This window comes from Eleginops maclovinus, chromosome 16 (assembly GCF_036324505.1).
Source record: "Eleginops maclovinus isolate JMC-PN-2008 ecotype Puerto Natales chromosome 16, JC_Emac_rtc_rv5, whole genome shotgun sequence".
In the NCBI taxonomy this organism is placed as follows: domain Eukaryota; kingdom Metazoa; phylum Chordata; class Actinopteri; order Perciformes; family Eleginopidae; genus Eleginops; species Eleginops maclovinus.
The window spans coordinates 20,928,621-20,953,163 of NC_086364.1; the positions used below are offsets into that span (position 1 = coordinate 20,928,621).

Genomic DNA, 24,543 nt, shown 5'->3' on the forward strand with positions numbered 1-24,543 from the left:
GAAGCAAGGGGAACACAGGACATGAAAAACACTTAGCTTCAGACATGAAGGGCGACAGGAACAGGCAGGTAACATGGACAAGATCAGGGAAGAAATGACGACGACCGAACAACAGACAAAAGGGAAACGGGGACTAAATACACATGGGTAATCACAAGACAAGAGACAGCTGGAAGGGGGAGGAGAAACACAGGGGCAACAGGTGAACACAATGACACAGTAGGGAGGGAGGGAGGAGGGAAACGCAGACAGGAAGTGAAGCTTAACATGACACAACAGGGGAAAACATTTCAAAAACACACAACACAAGGACATGACAGGAAACACCGGATCATGACAATGAGTGACAGTGGGATTGAACAATGCCACTGAAACTTTCAAAATGTGTTCCATTGGCGAACCAAAAAGCAGTCGCCAAAATAAAACAGAAACACCAGGAACCGCCAAAGAACCAGGTAGCAAATCCAACGCCGGATAAAATCCATTACATGCAGTCATTTCCCAAATGATGATCAGAACAATGTCTTTAACGTCCTTTAACTGCCACACTAAAATAACAGCTGTCTGCCGGTAAACCCCACCAAATCACCCGGAAGCTGCCTTCAAAGTAAAAGCACAAACTACAATAATGTCACTGAATAATGATCAGATGACTTAGTACACAACGTGTTTAACTTTAAGGTAATAAACACCAAATAAAAGCTTCAAAAATACTCGTTATACACTTGGAGAAATTGGTAATGTGTTCAAAGTGTATTTTTTTGTTTCTGTCACATCTTAAATGTCTTGTTTGTACATTTAAATTAAGATTTGAGGGATAAATTCTCAAAATCCTTTACCTTTTTCTAAAAAGTCATAATTTCTCAATTCAAACCCTTAATCTGAGAAGGCTGACCCATGATTGAGGGAATTTAATAATGATATGGACATAACAATTGCGTTCCAGCAGTAAAACATCCATAAAACAGTGGATTAATTGGTTCATTTTGCACAATGTTCTTTTTTTTGCAACCTAATGGAAGCACTTAGTTGAATTATTCGCACATAATGGATCGTTTGAAAGATTATTTGCGTGGATTTATGTTTGTTCGGTCATTCTCCAAGCCAGGATTTGATTTCTGATGGTTCTCAGAACAGTTTGAACTGCGATCAATTACAAAGACGGCCATAAAGGCGGGATAATTACGATCAAATAAAAATCTGCATATTTTTTCACCTCTGTCAGCTGTTAAATTATGCAAAATGCTCCGAAAATGGGGACAATTCCACTATGAAGGATGCTTTTCAAAGAGGAAACACAGAGAAGGGTTGACTTTATTTAAAGGAGAGTTCATTGAAGACCAATTATGAATGCCTGATGCGTCCGAAAAAGAGATGATATCATAGTTGGTCACTTTGGGTTGATTTATATGTAGTAAATGTGGCATTTTGTTCATCTGCTCGGACAGGAGGAACTTGGTCTACCTCACACAGTCTGTCATAAACTTCTAAAAGGACTGAAGCGGGGACAGAACGCTTGTCGCCTCTGATTAATGCTGGAAGTGAGGAGCCATTAATCCGCCCAGCATCCTTGGTTTTACAGACAGTGGGAAATGAGAGAGTTGTTTATGTAGTGGAATCACCCAGATGGAATATAAGTGATGAGTATTAATGAACTCGGGGTTCATGAGGTTGCTTTCAGAAAGAGTTGTTTTTATTTGAGAGACTCTCAGATTTAATATCAGCTGTGTTTCAAACGTTTGAGTCCAAACTTCTAGTATTCAGATGGAAAAACACAACTTTTTGAGAGTTTTCATCAGAAATGTTGTATTTATTTAGTAGTTAGGGTTAGATTAGATTAGTTTTAAGGTTTATTCTTAGTGATCCTGTGTCATGATCCGTGTTTCGTGTCTGTCATGTCCTTGTGTTGTGTGTTTTTGAAATGTTTTCCCCTGTTGTGTCATGTTAAGCTTCACTTCCTGTCTGCGTTTCCCTCCCTATTGTGTCATTGTGTTCACCTGTTGCACCTGTGTTTCTCCTCCCCCTTCCAGCTGTCTCTCATCTTGTGATTACCCTTGTGTATTTAGTCCCTGTTTCCCTTTTGTCTGTTGTTCGGTCGTCGTCATTTCTTCCCTGATTTTGTCCATGATACCTGCCTGTTCCTGTCGCCCTTCATGTGTGGAGCTAAGCGTTTTTCATGTCCCGTGTTCCCCTTGATTCGTGTTGTCGTCAACAGCTTTTGAATAAAGCTCGCTTTTTGCTTTTGACCCTTACCTGCTTCCCCTTGATTTGCTGCACTTGAGTCCTGTTTCCCCAACCCTGACAGAACGAAAAATCACTATTCTTGTAAAATAAGATAACAATTATTACAGTTTCCACTGAATCATAAACCAAAACGTTATTTATCCCAAAGGGGGAATTGGGTATTGTGATAATTGCTCCGATTGGAATACAATAATAAAACCCAAAAATATAAAAACATAAGAAGTCAAGTATATATGTGCACGTGGCAGCACATCACCCCACCCTCATCCACCTTCACTGCCTCTCGGGCTCTCAGTGAAAAATACATCCTCCTCGCATCAGGTCTCTCCATGCCCTGGCCCCCCAGTACTCGACGGACCTCCTCCATCCCTACACTCGTAGTCTGCGGTCCACGACACGGGCTTGCTCTCCATTCCCCGCACTCGCCTTCGAACTGTTGGAGACAGGGTGCTCAGTGTTGCGCCGCCGTTTTGAGTTTTATTTACCTCGTTTTTTGGGTGTTTATTTGATTCTTGTTAAAATTGTCGCCTCTCCACATAATGTCTGACGTGAACGCCTTTTAGGTCTGTTGCTTTTGGTGGAGTGGTGTTCCAGATGGTGTTATAATATCTATAAACTGGATCAGGTTAACGAGCGCAGCTGAAGGGCACAACACCAGCTGGAGTATATCTATCTGTTGCTGCGGTAACCCTCCCGCCCTGTGGGGATTACAGGCCGTTATCCGTGCACGTGTTCCAGTTAAATCCACTGTAATTTGCATTAATATAAACTTTATATTAGGCTCTAATGCAGCGGCATCCCAAGGGGGGGGACGTTTTAATATGATGCACTGCAGAGGTGAAGGAAGTGTGTAGAGGACTGCTCTCTGCCCTTTCTCTCCGTCTGCTTCTTGCACCCATTGCCCTCATGGATCGGGATCATTGATTTTTAAATGAGGCTTCGTCATTTTTATTACATTTCTGAGGAAGATGTGCTTCTTCCTCTTGATCCTCAGCTTGTTTAAGAAATTCAATACCACTGTTTCAGAGTCAATCTGAGCAATGTTACCTATAGGTTAATGCAGTGATGGAAAATTGAACGAATAGTAAGCATTGCAAGGATTCCCTAAACATGGGAAACAAACATGTATGATACTTACACATGTTTCTTTTATCTCCACATGTTAACACAACTGATTTTAAAATGATGAATCAATCCAAAATCTTGAATCTTATCGTAATTGAAATGTCTTAAAAACTACCACAACTACTTATTTTTCCTAATTCATGCAGCCCTGATGTCTCCCTGTCTCTCTCGGGTCTTCTTCTCATTCGTGTTTCCGGTTGTTTCTCTCTCTCTCTCTCTCTCCTTGTGCAGCAGTAAACTCGCTCCCTCTGCTCCTGAAGCTGCTTTGTGTGATGGAGGCCAGCGACCTGCCTTCATCCTCCTCCTACGGCAAGATAGAAGGCGTGCACTTCAGGCTGCTCTATCACGGTGCGGTCAGAGGTCACACCGGGCATAACTCCCCACAGCCCTCATCTATTAGCATACACAAACACACAGAGTTTACATTACTCTGCATAATCAGACACATGCCCTACTTTAGAGGCAGGAGCTACACAGTCTCCTTAAACACCCATCAGTGTGTGTCTCCCTCACACAGGCAGGAACAAGAGCTACTTCAAATCAGAATAGTGTTTTTATCCCGGGGGGGAAATTGGGTTTCCTGACAGGTTGCTCCACTTTAGAATGAAATAAAAGGAAAACAAAATATGATTGTGAGAAGTGAATGTAATAAAAAAATCAAATAGATATTTATGCACACATGAGAAGTTAAAGTTAAATTAAAAAAGGATTCAAAGAAATTAAGTAAAATATTTATTAAAAAATGGAAGATAAAAAAAAATGTGCAATAAAAATAAATGAATTAAAATATTTACATAAAACATTTAAGTAACAATGTCTACTGAAAATTTAAAAACAACTAACATATTCATATAATCATAAAAAGTCAAATAAAAAATATAATACAAATATTTATTTAAAAAATGTATAACAAATATTCATTAAACATGAGAACTTAAATTAAGTGCAGTGAATAGATAACCTCAAATAAATGTTTCTATAAACACAAGAAGGTTAAGTAAAACATTTAAATGAAGATCAAATAAAATAGATTAAAGCCAATATGTGCAATAAAAAGATCAAATAAAACAAAACAATTCATTATTAAGTTAAATTCAGATGTCCAACAAAACAAAGTCAAATAAACACATAGATAAACAGAATTGAATTCAGAATGCAATAAAAAACATTTGCTTTATTTATAAAAACAAAGGAATTGAAAGACTTTTTTGCCTGCTGGTTTTTGCACGGCTCTCCGTTTATTAATTATCTGTATAAATAACTTGTGTCGCTGCGTTGTTTATGAGAGCAAATGTGCATGTGGAGTTGTTCTAAAGGAAGACTTGTTGAGTGTTTTGGGATCGGCTCTCTGGCGACCTCACTGACCCCGGCAGACCAAAAAAACTGGATATTATTTTGAGAAGTATTAAAATAAATTAGCTTTAAAAAATGGTCCTTAAAAGATAAGATAAAATAAAAATATGTATAAAAACCATAAGAAGTTAAAGTGAGAATGTGCACTTTGTACTACAGTATATCACAATGAATACAGTGGTGTATCGAGATATCAGTAGTAGTGAGATATCAGTGCACAGTTTAAAGCGTTATAGACTCACCCAGTAAAAGCAATTTACACATCTCTCTTCACCACCCTCAGCCTTCGCCTAATCTCCCCCCTAATTGACTGCCTCACTTGTTTTTGATTAAATATTCTTACCAGCGGGGGATTGCTCTCCGCTGATCTGCATGCGCTGCTCAGAAATGTACTCTCCATGTCTGGATAATTAAACCTTTTAGCATAATATGATCAGAGTCACATTTTCGATGTCGACACCCCCTCATCGCCTCTGTGACTCCTCTTCTTTCCTGCATCTGTGGATTCTGTGTCATTTTCCAGCTCCCCACCCTTGACATTTTCACCACAGATTAATTAAGTCGTTTCCGACAGGTGGGAGTCTTGGACGTGTCTGGCGGTAAATTAGTGAAGCTCGCAGCGTCACTTTTGACACACGATAGAGAGATAAAATATGAAGTGAGCTCTAACACTTGAATGTGTGTTTTTTCCTGTGTGTGTGTCAGTGAGTAATATCACAGGGAGGTTGAAGCCCAGCGACACAGAGAGCCTGCTTCCCGCCCTCAGCTTCCTGTACTGCTGCTTGAGCCTGTCCCCGGCACACTGCACCGACAGAGGTTAGACACACTTCCTGTCTCTACATCTCCTCCTGTGTGTTCTCCTCTCCCCCTCTCTCCCAAAGTTGCATCTTTCACACACTCTGCCTCCTCACCCTCTGCCTGTTTCTATCGCCTCGGTGTCTTTTCTCCTGCCTTCTCCTGACAAGAGGGAGAGGATGACCTAGACCAGCTGACACCTACTGTATATCTTTACATAAGGGGAAAGTAGCTCAGTCCTGCACGTTGGCTTACACTAGAGGTGAAATAATTCGGAATAGCAATATGGACTAGTGCAATATCCAAATTACAGTAAGCGCAACATTTAGTACTGCAAACGGTATTCTACAAAGTAAACGAATAATATCAAATACAAATAATCACCATCAACTCGAAGCAGCTTTTGCGGGCTTCACGTAACGCCCATGTTTCTCCTATAAAGAATCAGTGAAACGCCCCATAACCATATTAGTTTAGACTCCGTGAAGACTCTCGTAGAATATGCCGACAGAACTGCTAAAAAAAAAAACATTTCACAACGTGGAAGGTTTTTGTACTTTCTGGGGAGGTGCAGACAAGTAAATAATATCGTTTGGTGGACGCCGTTTGAAGATAACAAAGACTGGCTGCATGTGGCCGATGCCGTGAACGCTGCTGCCTCAGACGGTCGGATCGTCACCAAAATAAGTGTCCGAAAAAGTTAATGACAATTGTAATAGTTCACAAATCCGGCCCCTGAGGTCTTTATATTTATTGATGCAATAAATAGGAAGAGGAAACTGCTAATGAGGCGAGAAGAGTAGCCGGATAGCCGGGATGCCATGGGGAAGCAAAGCCCATTATGCCCAAAAATATTACCTTAATGCTTCTGCAGTATTCCTGCATTAACCATCTGCTCCATCGTCACCAGTGGTGAGTTTGAGGAGGAAAATCCCTCCAGCTTCAGGCGAGAGTCCATTAAACTGACGGTGAATAGAAGAGCAACACAATCCTCTATCTAAAGGCAAAGAGAAGGATATTACCAGGTTAGATTATACGTAATTAAATAATTCTGTTACTTAGAGTTGCCCGGGCTGGCTGCCGGTGTGCTGCGTATAACCCCGCTGTTATGCTAATGATATCTGCTTTTTATTCTGTTCGTTTTGGCTGCAGGCAACATTCCTTTCTTAAAAGTCAAATCAAAAGCTATCTGCAACATGCTCGGGGTGTGTGTGTGTGTGTGTGTGTGTGTGTGTGTGTGTGTGCGCGTGTGCGTGTGTGTGTGAGCGCTTTAATGTGTGTGTGGTTCAGCCTGAATCTGTTTTAAGTTTAACAAGTTTATCAATTTGTAATGTTTCAAAGTCTTCACAGCCACAGCGAAAAAGAAAAATGAAAGGGTGTGTGTGTTCGTGTGTGTGTGTAGTTGTGTGTGGGTGCCTGCAGTGTTGCAGACCAACTGCTGATCTCACACACACACGCTGACAAGTGGCAGATCCCATCAAAGTGTAATGACACGCTGTCTTCTCCTCCCCAGCTGTCTCCGTGCTGCTCTCCAACAGTGGCCTGATGGACCAGCTGCAGACAATCCTCTCCTCCTACTCTTCATCCTCCTCTTCATCCTCTGCTCCATCAGCCGCTCCTCCCTCAGGCTTGCTGTGCTGCAGCCACCTCCTCCTGTCCTCCCTCATTACCTTGCAGCGCGTTCACTCGGGTCAGGTACGCCACAGCTCTGCTCTTATCACAACCTCTGCACTGAATTTATCAAGTCAAACACCAGACATACCGGGGAATAAATCATACATCTTCTGGACTTCTGGTTAGATGCTAACTGCTCTCTGTTCTCTCAGTACCTGTTCACGTTACAATGAGTGGAATCTAATCCAGGCTAATCTTGATGCCGGTCAACATGTCCCGGGAGATTTCAATGCCCCCTACAACTCACAGATGTTTAACGAGAACTGGTTACAGGGTTGAAGGCGGGGCCACGTTCATTTCTATGAAAGCTGCTCAGTGGGCGCATGAAGCCAAAATTGCCAGACTTTGTTTTCATACTGGGTCGTTAGTTTGCCTAAAAAAATGTATCCAATGATTTACAGAGGTCTTTCTCCTAATGTAAGTCACATGGATGATGCTGGAGTTGTAGTATCACCATTTGGCCACTAGGAAAACATTTTTTCAGCATCCGGCTCGCTACCTGGGTGCTTTTAGTACAACTGGGAGAAGGTAGATAGGTGGGTAGGTAGGTGGGGGTAGGTGGATAGGTAGGTAGGTGGGTAGGTGGATAGGTAGGTAGAAATATACGTTATTTATCCCGAGTTTGGAAATGTTTTGTCACTCTAACACAAAGATTTTCCCTCAGCTTTCCACTCCATCTGATCACATTAAATAAAACAAAATAACAACTGTTTGTAAAACAATCCAGAAGGCCGGTCTGGCTCGAATCATTTGAATTAAGGCATGCTGCTGCCAACGTTAGACTGTTCAATCTCTGTTCTGCAGAGCGATCCCTCTCTCAGAGTCCAGTAAATACAGGCTCACAGAAACACTGACTCAGATTCTTGTTCTTCTTCTGATTCTCCCCAGATCTCCTCTTATTTTCCTCAATTATTTAAGGTGCAAAAGAGGATCAGTTGGAGCCTGGACGCAGCTGTGCAGCGACTCCTCTTTCAGAAGCGAAACACGGACAATCTCTCGCTGGGTAACAAACTCATTTGATGATTGTTTGTGTGACACCTGAGAGAGTGTGTGTGTAACCTGAACAGTTTTGTGCTTTCCTCTGAATGTGTTCTCAGCTTCAAGAGCTCTTTATTTTCTCCAATACAGCGTGGTAGTGATGGTTCTGACTGATGTCCAGTGGTCTCCAGTCATACATGGAGCTTCTGCAGATTTTTTCCGCTTTCTTTATCGGTAGCACAAGTTGGAAAAAGATGGACGCTCAAACGGGCAGGAGTTTGCATTCTTTAGAGCCTTAGCATTTGCCTCAGGTCAGCTGCCGGTAGCAAAACCGGTGGATAGCTACGCCTTATTTGGTATTTTCTGAATGCAAACACCCTACCAACATATCCTCAGATAGAAGAGCAGTGCAGTTGATTTAATCAGACACCAACAATACAGAAGAGCTAAACATGTTATATTATCAAAGTGTTCTCTTAATGTTCACATGCTGAGACTCGATGTTGGTGGTGATCAAGTGTATAGCGAGGTATATTTCAGAGTTTCCAAGTAGAAACTCCGACCTCGGCGGGTGTTCCAGTTGAAAATTCCGACTGGGAACTCAAGACACTCGCACTATTCAGTCACAACTGGAACTACTAAGCACTGGAACTGCAGAAGGAACTTGCTAATGTGATTAATTAGCTTCTAACACGTCATGGTTTCCAGATTAATCGTCATTATTACATGGTTTAGTTGAATACTGGATTCTGATTGGTCAATTTAGAACATGTGACACGTTAATTCAGTAGTACAGACCGCTGCCAAGGATTTATTGACCGTTGTTAAGGAGGATCAAGAGAGAGAAAGGAAGAGAGGTTAAAAGACCGAGTGCTGGACGTCACATAGATACCCAGAAGAAGACAGACAGGAAGTAAACACTAACAGGAACAGGGTCTGGGCTCTGCAGGGGTTAAGGACCCTCGACACCGTTCCCTCCGCAGCGGAGCTAACCAAACCCCAGGATGAATTCCTCTCTCTCTCTCATTACATAAAGTGACCCACATCCCGCTGCAGCACTCAGAGACAGATCATCCGGCTGCTCCCTGTGTCTGTGTCTGTCAGCTGGATAAGTGGCCTGTCAGGCTGCCGTGATGTATCTGCTCGCCCCCCCTCTCTTACCCAATACTCACTCCCTCACTCACCCCGTCTCTCCTCCCTCTCTTCTACTGCCACTAATTGAGTCGTCCCTTCCTCTGAGAGCTGCAATCTCGGAGTACGTGGCATAGAGTGCAAGTCAGATGGCTGGCAGTTGGGATCCCTTTGGGTTTTAGCGATGTCTCTCTCTCTTTATCCCCATCACTCTTTTGGTTTCTGACCCTCATTTAACCCCGTCCCTCACTTAGAATCTTCCTGTCACATACTAGCACATAAACTGCCCTCAATTCCTTTCAGCGTCTACTTTGTGCTTCTGTTCCCCCGGCTACTTGCCTTTAAGCATCTTCTATTTCAAACATTGTGCCCTCGGTTTCTCTGGTGGCCTTGCCCTTCACTTGTGTTCGCTCTCTCCTCTTCTGTGGAGCTCAATCAATCCAACATTTCTGAGATTTGTAAGAAGATTGGAAACAAAAAAAGGATGATTTTGGACTGACATAAAAGAAGAACTCAAATATCAAAATATCTATGAAGGGGAAATATACAATTACAGACCATTTACATGCACTAAAACCTATATAGCACACTCCAGGAAAGGGAAAACCATAGAAAACATAACAGAGCCTCTTTAAATGAATCCTAATGAATACAACTTGATCTCTCAGATTCATTTCATCTTTCCGAATGATCAGAACATTACCAAAACCAGCTTCATCTCCACACTCTCTGTTTGCTCTCCTAAGAATCTCCTCCTGATCCCTCCCCCTCCCTCTCTCTGCAGTCAGCATCCTGAGGTTGCTGCAGGTTCTCCTCGATGCTGACCTGACATCAGCAATGGTATCTCTGAGCACCGGTCCTGGCCTCGTGGGGACCCGGCCCCTGGGGGTGGAGGACGGGGCTTTGTACCCTCTCGGCAACAGAGGAGCCCAGTGCCTCTCAACGGCTCTCAGTGGACTTCTCCTGCAGGTATTTATACATTGGAGGGGGGCGGGGGTTTATCCATGGCTCGGGGTTTGAGTCAAACATCGGGGTGGATGAAAGGAAACAGAACGAGATTTAGGTCAACGTAGATCATTGTAGATTATTATCATTGGTTGTGTGGTTGAGTTAATGGAAATGCTCTAATGAAGTACAGCTTTGAGGTACGTGCACTTTTCACTTTATGCTACTTCATACGACATTTTGACAGCAATATTGTAATTCTTACTCCACTATATGTATATATAAACCACTATAAAGCTTTAGTTACTAGCTACTTTGCAGGTTAAGATTGATAATACAGTAATCCATACTATGTGAGTAAATATACCACTTATAAGGATGCATTATTATAGGTTAAGCTGCCAAATCATTGCAACTTTACAGATTCATGCATCACTGATTATAATCCAATGTTTTAAAATGTGGAATAATGTGCTTAATGAGTCCCTTTACTTTTAGTCATTCCTGTTTGTTTGCTTCTCTCTTTTTGCACTATTTTATTTATCTTATTTGCACCATGTATGTTGAGTTGTTGGAGGAGCATGGGATATAATATTTTCATTGCCAACATATACATTGTATATGCTGTATACTTGTACTACTAAGATGGATGGACCAGAGGATTGCAAGTGCAATATCTGAGTACTTCTGCCACTTCAGTTCTGAAAGGCGTTCACCAAACTGCGTATATCCAGAGGTGGGGAAGTACTCAAGTCTTGTACTTGAGTTAAAGTAGAAGTACTCAGGTCTTGTACTTGAGTAAAGTAGAAGTACTCAGATCTTGTACTTGAGTAAAGTAGAAGTACTCAGGTCTTGTACTTGAGTAAAGTAGAAGTACTCAGGTCTTGTACTTGAGTAAAGTAGAAGTACCAGAGTGTAGGAATACTCTGTCACAGTAAAAGTATTCTAAATGTTCCTCCAGTGAAAGTAGAAAGTACTCTCCTCTAAATGTACTTAAAGTAGCGACAGTAAAAGTAGTCATTGTTTGATTGGTCCATTTCAGAATAATATCTCTGATATGTTTTATAATGATTGATCATTAAGGTGTTCTCAGAGCTGGTAAAGGTGCAGCTAGTTTGAATGGCTTTGTATACTGCAGGGTAGCTGCTGGATTTACTGCAGGTGAACTACAGTCTGATTTAAGGACTGATTATATTTACCATCATTAATCCAAATCTGCCTAGCAACTAAAGGTACACAATAAATGTAGTGGAGTAAAAGTACAAAGTAACATACAGTGGAAAAACTAATGCAGGTGTCAATATTAGGCGACTAAATCAAGTCTTGAAGAAGCGGCCTGTAGGACGGTAAAAACACGACCATCTGGTGAACACTTGAGGGAGACTGAAGCAAAATTGGATCCAGACATGGCTTGATTGCGCTGGTGATTGTTTGCAGGGGATCACTCAGGCAGAGCGACACGCTCACAGAGCAGGAGGACAGGCGCTGTTTCTAATACATCCCCCACACTAGATATATGAACAAAATATTTACCCTTGCAGCTCACAGTTAAATACATTTCATGACAGATGGCTTGGTTGTTTTTGCTGTTGCATCGTCTTAAGCGCAGTATGGATTTCACATCGAGAGAGGAGTTTGAGTGTACGCCACTGCTTTTACAACATTTATTCCTCCCATCTGTTGTTTGTGGAAAACGGAAAATCACAGACGGTCAATTCTGTGTTAAAATGAAAGGTATCTGCTGGATTTTCAACTAGTGGTGGTTGGAAACGTATCTGTTTCTAGCGTTAAAGGAAGGATTTGCTTCATTTAGATTGAGTCTTTCCAGCATTAATATAAGCCCGTTATAGTAAAGCAGTTTTGGGGCTTTGTAAACTGAAACATAAAGGAAATGCAGAGTCATGCTAATGAGCTGCTGACCTGCAGACATCAGAGACAAGAGGCACAGAGCTCATTACTCTAATGAAGGCTGAACAATTAATCAAATATTAAAGGCGAACACTAGAAAGTGGTGCAGTGTAGCTTAACTGAGAGTTAGCATAGCAAGGGCTCCCTCAATTAAAAATCAATGGAACTTTTCTGTGTAAAAGCTTCAGACATTTACCGGCTGAAATGCTTACTCATTCCCGGGTTAAGGACTCATTCCTGCACACTATATTTGGGCTTCTAGATGCGTGCCCCTCTTGAGTATACAACAAAGAGCAGATGGGAAGAACTAAAATGACCTGAATTTAGGCAAAAATAAAACACATTTTAAGACCTTTTTTGATTTATGACGATTTAGCAAGAATTATAGCACTGCTTGAAATCAAAGCAGTGCTCTGTTTATTTAAAGTGTAGGGTACTTAGGCTTTTTTTGTCCCTAAAATCAATGATTACTCGTGATATTAGACCCTAACTCTAATGCACTTTTTCCTTTTGATTCAATGTATTTAGGTGCTGATCATATCCTGTATATAGGATGCATTAACCATGTCCAGACATGGTAACCAACGGACAAATGAGCTGTAACCGTACCCACAGACGACTTACACTCTAATACTTGTTGCTTTGAATTAGACTTAAGTCCAACTGGAGTCTAATGATATCTACAAATTGCTATAAAACCCATTAATTTGCTCCTTACTGGCCTAACGAGCACTTTTCCTTTCCTCTCGATAGACATTAGTTAAAGCTTATTGATTGTTTTTCCACAGCATCACGTCATTAAAAATCCCCCTGTAAATCCCACAGAGACACAAAGATGTAAAAGCTATCAGCGCGCGGTGGAGAGGTCATCAAAATGCTGTTTGAACTCGACGAAAGGTGTGTGAGCTGTGTTGAAGCCTGCGGTGTGTTTGAACAGGTTCAAAACATCACCTCGGGCTAATGAAGTGTAATAACTCCACGCTCGCGTTGATGCTCATTTGCATTCGAGACGCAGCCGTGATGTGAAATCAATCTCCTCCAGAACACCGGGCAATACTGCACCATCTGCTTATAGTAATGAGATAATACATATATATTTTATAATATAATCCCACGTACCCAAAGATGCATACCCAAAAGAAAGCATGAACAAATAAAACGTGCAGTGAAATAAAAAACAACGTTTATGAATTCCAATTTCCCTTGCCCATCCCTCCCAATCCCACCCAATCAACCCTCCCCAGCAATCCCAGCTGTCCCATCGAGTTCAGATTTAATAAGAGTAATTGTTCAATATATTTGTCACACCAAGTATATAGGAAAAGTGCCATTACATATGATATAATTCAATGTACAAGGATAACAAAATATATCGGTCTATAAAGAAGTCAGACAACGTGTTTCATGGATGTGTTTATTAGAAACAGTATATAGTTTGAGTTCGACGTCTAGGCTCGGGCCTCATCACTCCACACATTAACATAGAACATGGAGGGATGATTAGATAACTATCCCCCGAGCCTACAGGTGGAAGTTGGGGTGGTGTTGGGGCAGGAGAGCATCGCCAACGTGAACGCAGCAGCAGCAGCAGCGAGGTGAACGCATTAGCAGCGTGGAAACAGCAGCAGTAGCACCAGCAGCAGAGGTCGGCGTATTAAACAACAGTTTAAATAGAGCGCCAGATTTAGGAGACTGTTTGGTTGGTTGCAAGAGTGACGAGGGGCGTTATGTGCGAATGTATCATTGGTGCTCGCGTCGACTGCCTACACTAGCTCGCAGGCTTCGCCCCATTTAAACAAAGACATATTTCTGCAAACGAGATATTTATATATTGTTTATTTGACAATGTATAAATAATGATAATCATTTAATCATTTCAAATATTACAGATACCAGCCCTAAAGTTATTCATAATAATTCATATGTATGTATAATAAATGTAACAATAAAGGCATTAAAAGAAACGCATATGCAACAAAAAAAAACACAATATTTTCAAAAAATATATCAATATTTCTTTATTAGACCATCTCAAAGTAATGTGGATAAAATATGTAAACTATGGGATAGTTGTGCGTATTATTGTGCTTCCTCTTATCCCCTGCTGCAGCCTCCGGTTCCACATCAGTGGCGTTTCTTCTTCTACTGTGTAAAAGGCTGTAGCGCTAAAAGAGGCACCACGCTCCACTGCTCTGCACTCTGCTGTTGGGCGGCTGATATCAGGAACTATTTCCCTCTGTTTTCCCATGATGCTTTGCTTTAGTAGTAGTAGGAAACAGTGGCGCTCCTCTTCTTCTTCTCCACTGCTTCCCCCTCAGTTTCTGTTCTTAATTCAACCTCTGCTTTGATCTTCAATGGCCCTCTTCTTCATGTGTCTCTTACCCCTATCTATTTCACCTCCCCTTGCTCTCTTCCTCATCCTCCTGACTCTCTTCCTCCTGCTCCCCTCAGCCTCAGGATTAGGGCGTTCCTCCGCTGTCGTCTATATATCCGCCTGGCCTACTTCAGTATTTTTGGACACTACATAATACTGCCCCAATACTGCAGGAGAGACATGCATTATTAAAACTCACTTAGTCTCTCTTTCTGCAGTTCTTCTTGTTTCCTGTTGCATCACTGTCCATTTGAGGCATCTGTTGCAATACATCTCCAGTTATGAAAGGATTTAGTTACACCATTATGTTAACAAGGCATTTCACATAACATGAAATAAAAAATGAAACATAAACAGCAAATATCTACAAATCAAAAGTAGAAGTCAGTGTTGGGAATGTACATTTACTCAAGTGCTTTACTTACTACTTAAAAACATTTAAAAAAAACTCCAGCTTCTTAAATGTGAAGATTGCTGCTTTTTATTTGAAATATTTTAATATATTTCTGTACTTTTACTTCTCATATTTTAAGCACATTTTCCTGATCGTTCTCATCGAGTACTTTTACTTGAAATGGAGTATTTGTATAGTGTTGTTTTAGCACTGAACTTAAATAAAGAATCTGAATTATTTTTCCTCCACTGACTCAAAAGACATAAATCTATATAAAATATACAGAATTATTTAGAATACAGTGTAATAGTGTGATGGCGGTGGTGGCGAAGTCCATAGGGGCTTGGCCTGGGAACTGGAAGGTCACCAGTTCAAGTCCCCGAAAGACCAAGTGCCACCGTGGTGTCCCTGAGCAAGACACTGGTTGCCTACACTGCTCCCCGGGCGCCGTACATAATGGCAGCCCACTGCTCCTAACACTAGGATGGGTCAAATGCAGAGACCGCATTTCGTTGTCCTAGTACTTGTACTCTGTGCAATGACAATAAAGTTGAATCTTCTTCTTCTTCTTCTTCTTCTTCTAATAGACAAATATACTACTTTAAAAAATATAAACATAGGATACTGTTACACCCCGACTCATCGGCTGAGGATGGGAGACCAGACAAGTTGAGTGTTACAAAAAGCATATTTATTTACAGTATAACAAAACCAGACGGTCGTTACAGATACTACATATTAGTGATGCGCGGGCTGGCCCAAAACCCGTGGGTCCCGCGGGCTAGCCCGTGGGTCGGGCGGGCCGGGTTGTTTTTTCCGTGGAAAATGCGGGTAGCGGGCGGGTCGGGTAAAAATCGCAATTATTCCAGCTATTATAGTTATATGTATCCGTTCATATGCTTGTCTTTTGTGTAAGGATAAAATGGGGTTTTCTCCCTCTCTTCCCGCTCCGTCTCATGCACCGCACACAGGCAGCACGTCAGAAGGCAGCAGCAAGCTGCGAGCTATGCCTCCTGTCAATCATTTGTTTAGCGAAAATAATAGCCTGCCGTGCATCTCCTCATAATTGTGAGCAAAACCCCTCGTTAATAGGCCTACCGTTTGGCAAATCACGACGTAAACTCACTGGTATCTTTTTTTTTTTTTTTCTCCCATTTTCGCGGGTTGGGTCGGGTTGGGTTAAAAAATCAGAGCGTAATTTTGCGGGTCGGGCGGTGCGGATTGGCTGTCACGATGGGTTGGGTTGGTGCGGGGGTTAAAAATCCTTAACCCGCGCATCACTACTACATACACTGTAAATATTGTACAAGTGTGCAAAGTGGAAACAGAGTGGAATCTGGCAAAAATAAATAACTATGCGAGATCTACAGAGATGCGATATGTCCTCCTTCCTTTGTGTATACTTGACTTCTCTCTCATGTTTTTCACCCCACTGTGTCTCCTCAGAAGCACGAGCTGTTGCTGAGAGCTTCAGTGAACTGTCTGAGCTCCCTGCTGGGTTTCCTGCAGAGGAAGAGCCCCTCCACAGGTACCAAGAGAGCGAGAGAGGGAGACAGCTCAGGCAAATAGGGAGTGTAGGTTAACTGCTGAGGGTAACAGATCAAAGAGGACACGTCAAATATTGCAAACTTCCTTTTCCTTCTGTACATATTCCACAAAGTCCTAAAGGAGATATTGATGCTAAAATATCCCTGAGGAACGTTCAGTTTAAAGATACTTCTTGCTATGAACAGAACAGATCGATTTTATGGCAAAAAACACAGTTAATTTTCGGAAAAAGTTCCCAAGACAACGTCCAAATGTTGTTATTCCAGAGGCTTAGTAAACACAGCTTCACTTGTTTCTTGAAATGTATCCGACCTCTGAGGTAAGATATACTTTAGTGGTCCCTAATTGGGAAATGTTTTCGTGGCAGCAGCATGTAAAACAAAGCATTGCACATAATTCAAATGAAAAAAAGAGCAGAAAATAAACAAGTATAAGATATAAAGGTCTCAAAATAGAAGATAAAACAGAACTAAAAGAGGGAACATATAGAAGTTGACTGTGAAGAAGAAACGGGCTAAATTACAGATACACAAAAAAAAAGTGGCATATTATTTACACTAGTTTGCAATAATGGCATATTAAATCAAATATAAATGTGCAGTGTGGAGTTAACAGATGTCAAAAGAAAGGCTACGGTTTTTCGCTAGGGTTGAAACTCCTTTACATCTAATTATGTAGTTATGGTTTGGATCATTCACGCGTTTGCATGTGGTGTTGCCGTTAAACGTTTCTATCTTCGTGGTTTTTTTCACTTATTGGTTCGATAAAAAAAATCCTGGTTATCCTTTTTCTCCGTCTGGTTTAATTAGCTCTCTCTCATTTCGATTAAGACTTGTGAGCAGGTATCAAAGAGACGGGATAATCCTATTAAACTCCTTAAATAAACATAAAAGAATAGCCAGAGTATTAGGTATAATAACAATATATACGGTTAGTTTTTCCCTCTGCTGAAAAACAAACACAGATGATTTTATTAATTAAGTCTGCAGGTGGTTTTATCCTGCTGTGTGACACCCCAGCCTTTTCCCTTAGTGATTGCACCAGGGAAAATAGAGCGTGATTAAACTGAATTGATCCGAACTCAACCTCCTGACTGTTTCCTCTTCTTCTCCCCCCGGGTTTATTTTCTGCGCGGATGAATATGTGTGTTAGCGAAGTTCGTGGTGTGTCAGCCGTGGAGTCGCTTCCTCGTCTACTGCCTGCTCGGCTCAGGAGAGAGGTGCCGTCTGCACCCCGTCCTCCTCAAACTCATCACCCTCGTAAGAGCTTTCACACACACACACACACACACACACACACACACACACACACACACACACACACACACACACACACACACAAAAACTCAAATCAAGTATAATTTATTGGGCACGGTTCCGAGATGTAATAAATATTTGATATCAAAATCGTAAAACTTTAATGAAGGTAATAAAAACATTAAAGTATTTGGATGGCACGAGTAATGAAAGTGAATATGCAGGTCGATACAGATGGGAATTAAAGGAGCATTACCATATTTGGTGTTGGCAACTGAGGCTCTAAAGGGGGTGTGTGTGTGTGTGTGTGTGTGTGTGTGTGTGTGTGTGTGTGTGTGTGTGTGTGTGTGTGTGTGTGTGTGTGTGTGTGTGTGTGTCTGTGTGTGTGTGTGTGTGTGTGTGTGTGTGTGTAGCTACTGCAGCACGGCACTAGTACGGTGGTGCTGTGGGAGTCTGACCTGGTGCAGGTGATGGAGGAGGTGGAGCGGAGGGGGGTGAAGGAGCTCAGCGAGGAGGCAGCACAGGCCCTCAGGCTGCTGCTCTCACAGGTACACACACACACAAACACACACACACACACACAGATCAAATAATGGACAAATTTGTGGATTTTCACAGGATAGACTTCTAACACGCTGCTATCTTTATTCCTTGAATAAATTCATTAGAAAGGAAACAAAGTCAGACGAAGTTTAGTGTTAGTCGAGGTCGAGCTGTGTTTGTCTGTGTGTGTTTCTCTTCGTGCTGTTCTTCACAGCACATGAAAGGGAAATCCAGTAGACGGGGACCAGGCCTGTTTTGAATACTACTTTATTTATGCAATTGTAAGACATTGACGTAAATGTAAAGGAGAAGTGACTCCCGTTTACATCTTCCACTTTAATTCTGATTTCATAAACACTGATGTACATCTCGGTCACGTGACTCCACGTTTCCACTGCTAAGCTAAAGGGGGCTAATGTTCAACGTGATGGCGTTTAGTCGTCTCATTTAGACACTCGTTAGCAACCGGCTTTTTAACACGCATAGAAGCTTCAGGCTTTCACCTCTGGGGAATTTACTGACTTATTTCACGTCGTAAAACAAAAGTGAAAATCCACAGACCTTATTTCAAGCTTCTAACCTCAAACACATTCGGAAAAGCACTGATTTTGAGATGACGAAACCAGAAGTGGTAAAATGCTGACTCATTTCCTGGTTTTAGGACTCATTCCTGCACCACTCTGTCAGGAAAAACTGTGGTTTCAGGTTTGAGAAGTGGTGTTTACGAGGTGTGCTTCCTACCTGTCGTCTGTATCTGATGCCGCTTCACACATACATATTTTGCCTTTAATCTCCCCCCATCAGCCTCTCCCCCCTCCACTCACACTCTTGTCCTTAATGATCTCCCTAAAACACACAAAGCAGTGCTCTCTAGTCGTGCTTGTCATTAGCATTAACTCAGTCACCCCGGCGGTATCCAGACTCATTGGTCACGTCGGCACTAATGACTCCTCATCTGTGTTGTCACGGAAACTGGAGACTGAATATAAATTCCTAATTTACCTCGCTGATCGACGCTGGCTCTCGTTTTAATTGTGTCGGGACACTTTAACAAATGACACGTCAGTGAGAGAGGATAATGCTGGGCTCTACGTACATCAGGAACAGGCGGAGAACAACCTGCGTGAGAAACTTATAATTAGATTAAATAACATCGGTTTAGACGTACTTAGTTCATCCCAAAAGTGGAAATTGTTTTGTCGCAGCAGCATGTTTAGTATTCATTGCACTCAGTAAAAAAGTATAGTAGAATATAAGAAAATAGATAAGAGAACATTTCAGAATGAAGTTCATTGCCAGGTACGAAATATAAAGATAATAAAAGTAAGTCTTTTTAAGAAACTGTTTATCATTAAAAAATAAAGACAAAAATTTACGCAAAAATGTGAATAAATAGACATTTTAAAGGTCAAGTTATTATAGTTTAATACTCAGATGTTTCCCTGAAGAGGAAACATTACAGATGAGTGGAAGTTATGCTCTCAGCTGTTACTATACTGCCATTATCTAAAGACAGAAATGAAGTTAGTATTATCTCATTTAAGAAGCATTTACGATATTATTGTGTCGTCCTTTACGAGGTTGTCTTTAGGTCAGTCTTCTTTTATAAAGGGGCGCTATGTGCTTTTGGGGGTGTTCCTTTAGTGTATGTGATAAGGGGAGGGACATTTCTAAGTGGTTGACCAATCACAACAGTGTCGGCCAGCTAACCAATCAGAGCAGACTGGGCTCTGGTTTCAGACAGAGGGTGAAAAGAGGTGCTGCAGCACAGGACAGTATGAGGAACATAAAGAGCTTTCTGAACATTAGAGCATGGAGACATGTCCCAGGAGAGACACTGACATACTGATATGAAGCTGAAAACACCTGATTTATTGCACAAAAATCCTGTGGTTGCTTTTAGTTCCTGTACTAAATTAAAGCAGCACAGCAGTTCCTGTAATTTGTAATGTTTATGAACTGGCTGTAAATCCCTGTGAATATTGTGTTTCAGCATAAGTTAAACAAGATGAACTCTGTCCTTGTCGTTGCCCTTCGCGGCGAACGCATAAAACCCCATCTGCCCGGAGACGTTGTGAAACACAGAAGCGGTATCAGATTGCTCAGCGCAAATTTGGCATCGCATACAGGAGCAGAAACACGTTTAATATTCAGCAAAGTGGCTCCGAATCAGAGCGGTGACAGAATGATGGCACAAACTGCAGCTCCCAGTGCAGTGCGAGCGCCAGGGGAATCATAAACTGTGAACGTGTGTGTGTCGGTGTGTGTGTCGGGGTGTGTTTATGCAGACATGGAGGCAGTTTAAGAGGAGGCAGGGTTCAATGTGACACACAGACACACACTCTTCTCTTAACGGTCTCCAGACAGTATGAGTTTTCCTGTCATCGTCTCTGCTGCGATCTGTCACACACCCGCCCGCTCGCTCTGAACTCTGCTCGTGGCTCCTGTTGATCTGCCGGTGGAAGAAAGTGAAATGTCAGGACAAGAGGAAGCGCTGCGTGCACGTTTGTCAGGGTTTTGGTGTCATAACGCTATCTGGCTTCCTCCCCATGAGTCGTGACATTACTGTTAACTGTGGTGGTTTAAGAAGTACCCAGATATTTTATTTGGGATATTTACTTATTTTTATTTCTAATTTAGCGTATTGTGTTAATATTAATATATTTGAATTCTATTTTATAAAATGTTTGCTTTTATATTAAGGTTTATTTTTGATTAGACATTTTAAATTTACATTTTAATGAAAATAACAATATTTGTATTTATTCATTCTTACTTTAACTTCTTGTATTTTATTGTTTTTTAATCTAAAATTAACAATCAGCAGTTATTTTTCCTTTATGTACTTTATATTTTATTGCACATTTTATATAGTTTATTGTGTTTATATATATATTTGTGTTATGTTGTATTAATTCTTAATCACACATTTTTAGTACTCAAATTTAGCAGTTTTTCTTTTAAGTATTCATATTTTATTGGACTTTTTGTTCTAATTTAACTTCCTTTGTTTAGATGAATATATGAACCACATTTCCCCTGGGATAAATAAAGAGTGTCATTCCACCACTACTGTGTGAAGGCATGATAAATATATCCATATGATCCAGAGGACAGTGTTAGCGGTCGCGCTGCATACTGAATTAGCTCGTCAGATCGGAGCCAGTCTTCGGGGAGAGTCCCTTTTTATCATTTGTACCGCTCACACATTTGTAATATCTTCTCTGTTATCCATCACGCTTCCATCCCTCTCTCTCCTTCCCTCATGGCCTGACCTTTCACTTGTCAGTTCTTTTCCTGCTTCTCCCTCCTTATTCCTTTGCCTCCTCTTCTTTATCCCTCACCCCTCTAACTCCACTTCCCCTCTCGCTCTTTTCAATTACCAAACAGTGTTGGAGTTTCTTATTCTGCCCTCTCCTTCACCTGCCTCTTCCTTCAAAATATCGTCCTCTAGAGTCTCTTGATGTTTCCAGCTTTAACTTTGAGTCCAACATTCACTTATATACGAAGAGCCATCAATTTATTTGTATTTTGAAGCTTCTATGTCTCTACAAAACGACGGTTGCCAACAAGTGAGTGAACATTAGCCGCCTTTAGCTTAGCGGAGGTGGCGTATAGTCATGCTACCATGCTGGGGTTCATTTATAGCCTTACGTTAGCTTTTTACTTCCGGAGATTGCATTTACTATCATACAATCGCTGTTAAGAGTGGGTCAGGTGAATGTCTGAAGCTTCTATGTGTCTAACAAACAGTGGTTGCTAACAAGCATCTAAATGAGACGACTAAACGTCATCCCGCCCAACATTAGCCTCCTTAGCTTAGCGGTGGTGGCGTGAAGTCATGTGACCGTGCTGTAGTTCCTTTATAGCCTCACGTTAGCTTTTCACTTCTGGAGACTGCATTGTACATATCATGAAGTTGTGTTCGCCACAGAGCCTCTTTTCTTCACTTGCCTTCAAAACTTCCTCACAAATAATAAACATCTTTCTGTTTGAGTACAATATTCACTTGTATACAAACATCACAATTCCTCTGAAGAAAATTAGGGATCCAGATCATTTCCTCTCCCAGTGGTGCGGAAAATGATGATTATGGCAATCATGAAGAAGCGATGAGCTTTGATATCAACACTCGGGAAGCTCTCAACGGTTGTATATATGGTTGTAATTCTGCTGCAGCTGAAATAAATAGTTTTGTTGGCTTCCTGTCACGCTTACTTATTGTGCACTCTGCAAAAAACAGCTGTGTGTCTCCCTCTGAGTGTGCTTCAAAATCTGTAGGATTTTAGGAAATTGTATCAGCCATGTCAGAAAAAAGCCCTTGAAATGTGTTACTTTTTTCTATGAGTGGTTTATCTGTCTTTTTTTTTATTAACCTTTACTCCCAATATTGTCATTTCATCCCGTGTACTTTATCTTCATTTCTCCCTTCCTCTTCGTGCCACTTGTCTCCCCTCTTCAGTTTGATTCGACACAAACCTCCCTCTTCTTTTTCCTCACCCAGATGCAGATCAGTGTCCTGCAGCCGCCCCTCACAGAGCAGCAGAAGCAGAGAGTGACGAGTGTGATCGAGTCCCTCGCCCTTCACACTCCTCCAGAGAGCTGCAGCCCAAATCTGCCCGGCAACGTCCTGTATCCTTCATCTGTGAAGGGACACATCCTCTGTATTCACACCAGTCTCACAAACATCCAAACATCTTTTTGTAACCCCCTTTTTCCCAGCCGGTTGCCCAATGAACAAGTTATTCATGTTTCCACGACCCGGTTCTTGGCTCAGAAAGTTGGTTCCACTGCAATTATTTGTTTGGCTCCAAGAACCAAGAGCAACAACCGTTTATGGCAAGAGTAGAAAGATGCTGCAGAAGCTGTAGCGTCAAGACTGCCAATGGTCTAGAACGCGATTGCACAGGTACATATAAACATGCAACATTAACCAGGCATCATATTATTCTTTATTCACCGTACTTTGAATGACGACAGGGTTGCTATCATTGTGGATTATCAATGGAAGCAACAAGCACTTACTAATACTGGTTTTAATTAGCTTGTTAGCTCTAAATCTTGGTATCGATTAGTCAGACTGGCTTCGGTGGCTAGGCTAACATCAACCATGTAATACAAGAGAAACTTCACATTATGCAATCCTTTTTTCACAGCGCTATGTTGCCAAACGTTAGCTAGATACCGTTAGAATACAAGCAGCGTTAACACCCCATTCATAATAGCTAAGGCATAAATGCGATCTCCAGAAGTGAAACGCAAAGGTTAAGCTATAAAGGAACTACAGCACGGTCACATGACTTCACGTCACCACCGCTAAGCTAAAGGAGGCTAATGTTGGGCTATAAAGGAACTACAGCACGGTCACATGACTTCACGTCACCACCGCTAAGCTAAAGGATGCTTATGTTGGGCTATAAAGGAACTACAGCACGGTCACATGACTTCACGTCACCACCGCTAAGCTAAAGGCGGCTAATGTTGGGCTATAAAAGAACTACAGCACGGTCACATGACTTCACATCACCATCGCTAAGCTAAAGGTGGCTAACGTTGGGCTATAAAGGAACTACAGCACGGTCACATGACTTCACATCACCATCGCTAAGCTAAAGGTGGCTAACGTTGGGCTATAAAGGAACTACAGCACGGTCACATGACTTCACATCACCACCGCTAAGCTAAAGGCGGCTAACGTTGGGCTATAAAGGAACTACAGCGCGATGGCGTTTAATCGCTTCATTTAGACTCTTGTGAACCACAGACCTTATTTCAGTCTTTGAACCAAAACCACGTTCAAAAAAACATTCACTTTGAGACGAGGAAACCGGAAGTGCTAAACTGCTTACTCATTTCCTGGTTTTAGGACTCATTCCTGCACCTCTCTTCTGTTATTATTGTGAGGAAAACCCACGATAGCAACACTCACTGGAGAGTAAAGTGGTTCCTAAAGGAGTATTTATTTATTTATTTCACACGCTGCACACACACCATGATGGATTCCCTTTCTGTGCTTCAAACATCAGCCGAGCATCTTTTATCGATTTTCCGCGGCCAAGTATTGAATGTCCACGTCTGCCTTCAACTTAATTTCTCTGAAAGTGTGTAGTACAACACGGGGTCGTTACTGTATTTCAGTCAGTCTCCACTGCAGGGCTAAGTACGTCTGTCGTGCTGATTGACTCTCACACGCACTGCCTTTCTTCTTCTCTTCCAGCCACCCACACACTCTCTTAAACTCTGTCAGTGCTCGGTGGCAGCTTCATTGGCTACTG

The 24,543-nt window shown here is 41.7% G+C and overlaps 1 protein-coding gene across 1 annotated transcript in view; it reads left to right on the forward strand.

Annotated features, from left to right (window-relative positions):
- LOC134878248 (meiosis inhibitor protein 1-like) overlaps positions 1-24,543 on the forward strand; it is a 68,022-nt gene that overhangs the window by 42,061 nt on the left and 1,418 nt on the right. Inside the window, exons 24-32 of the mRNA XM_063904158.1 lie at positions 3,601-3,717; positions 5,428-5,538; positions 7,031-7,212; positions 8,110-8,194; positions 10,085-10,269; positions 16,368-16,449; positions 17,622-17,728; positions 18,139-18,273; positions 22,773-22,932. Of these exons, the coding sequence (XP_063760228.1) occupies positions 3,601-3,717; positions 5,428-5,538; positions 7,031-7,212; positions 8,110-8,194; positions 10,085-10,269; positions 16,368-16,449; positions 17,622-17,728; positions 18,139-18,273; positions 22,773-22,932 (1,164 nt within the window). The remainder of the gene's footprint in view (positions 1-3,600; positions 3,718-5,427; positions 5,539-7,030; positions 7,213-8,109; positions 8,195-10,084; positions 10,270-16,367; positions 16,450-17,621; positions 17,729-18,138; positions 18,274-22,772; positions 22,933-24,543) is intronic.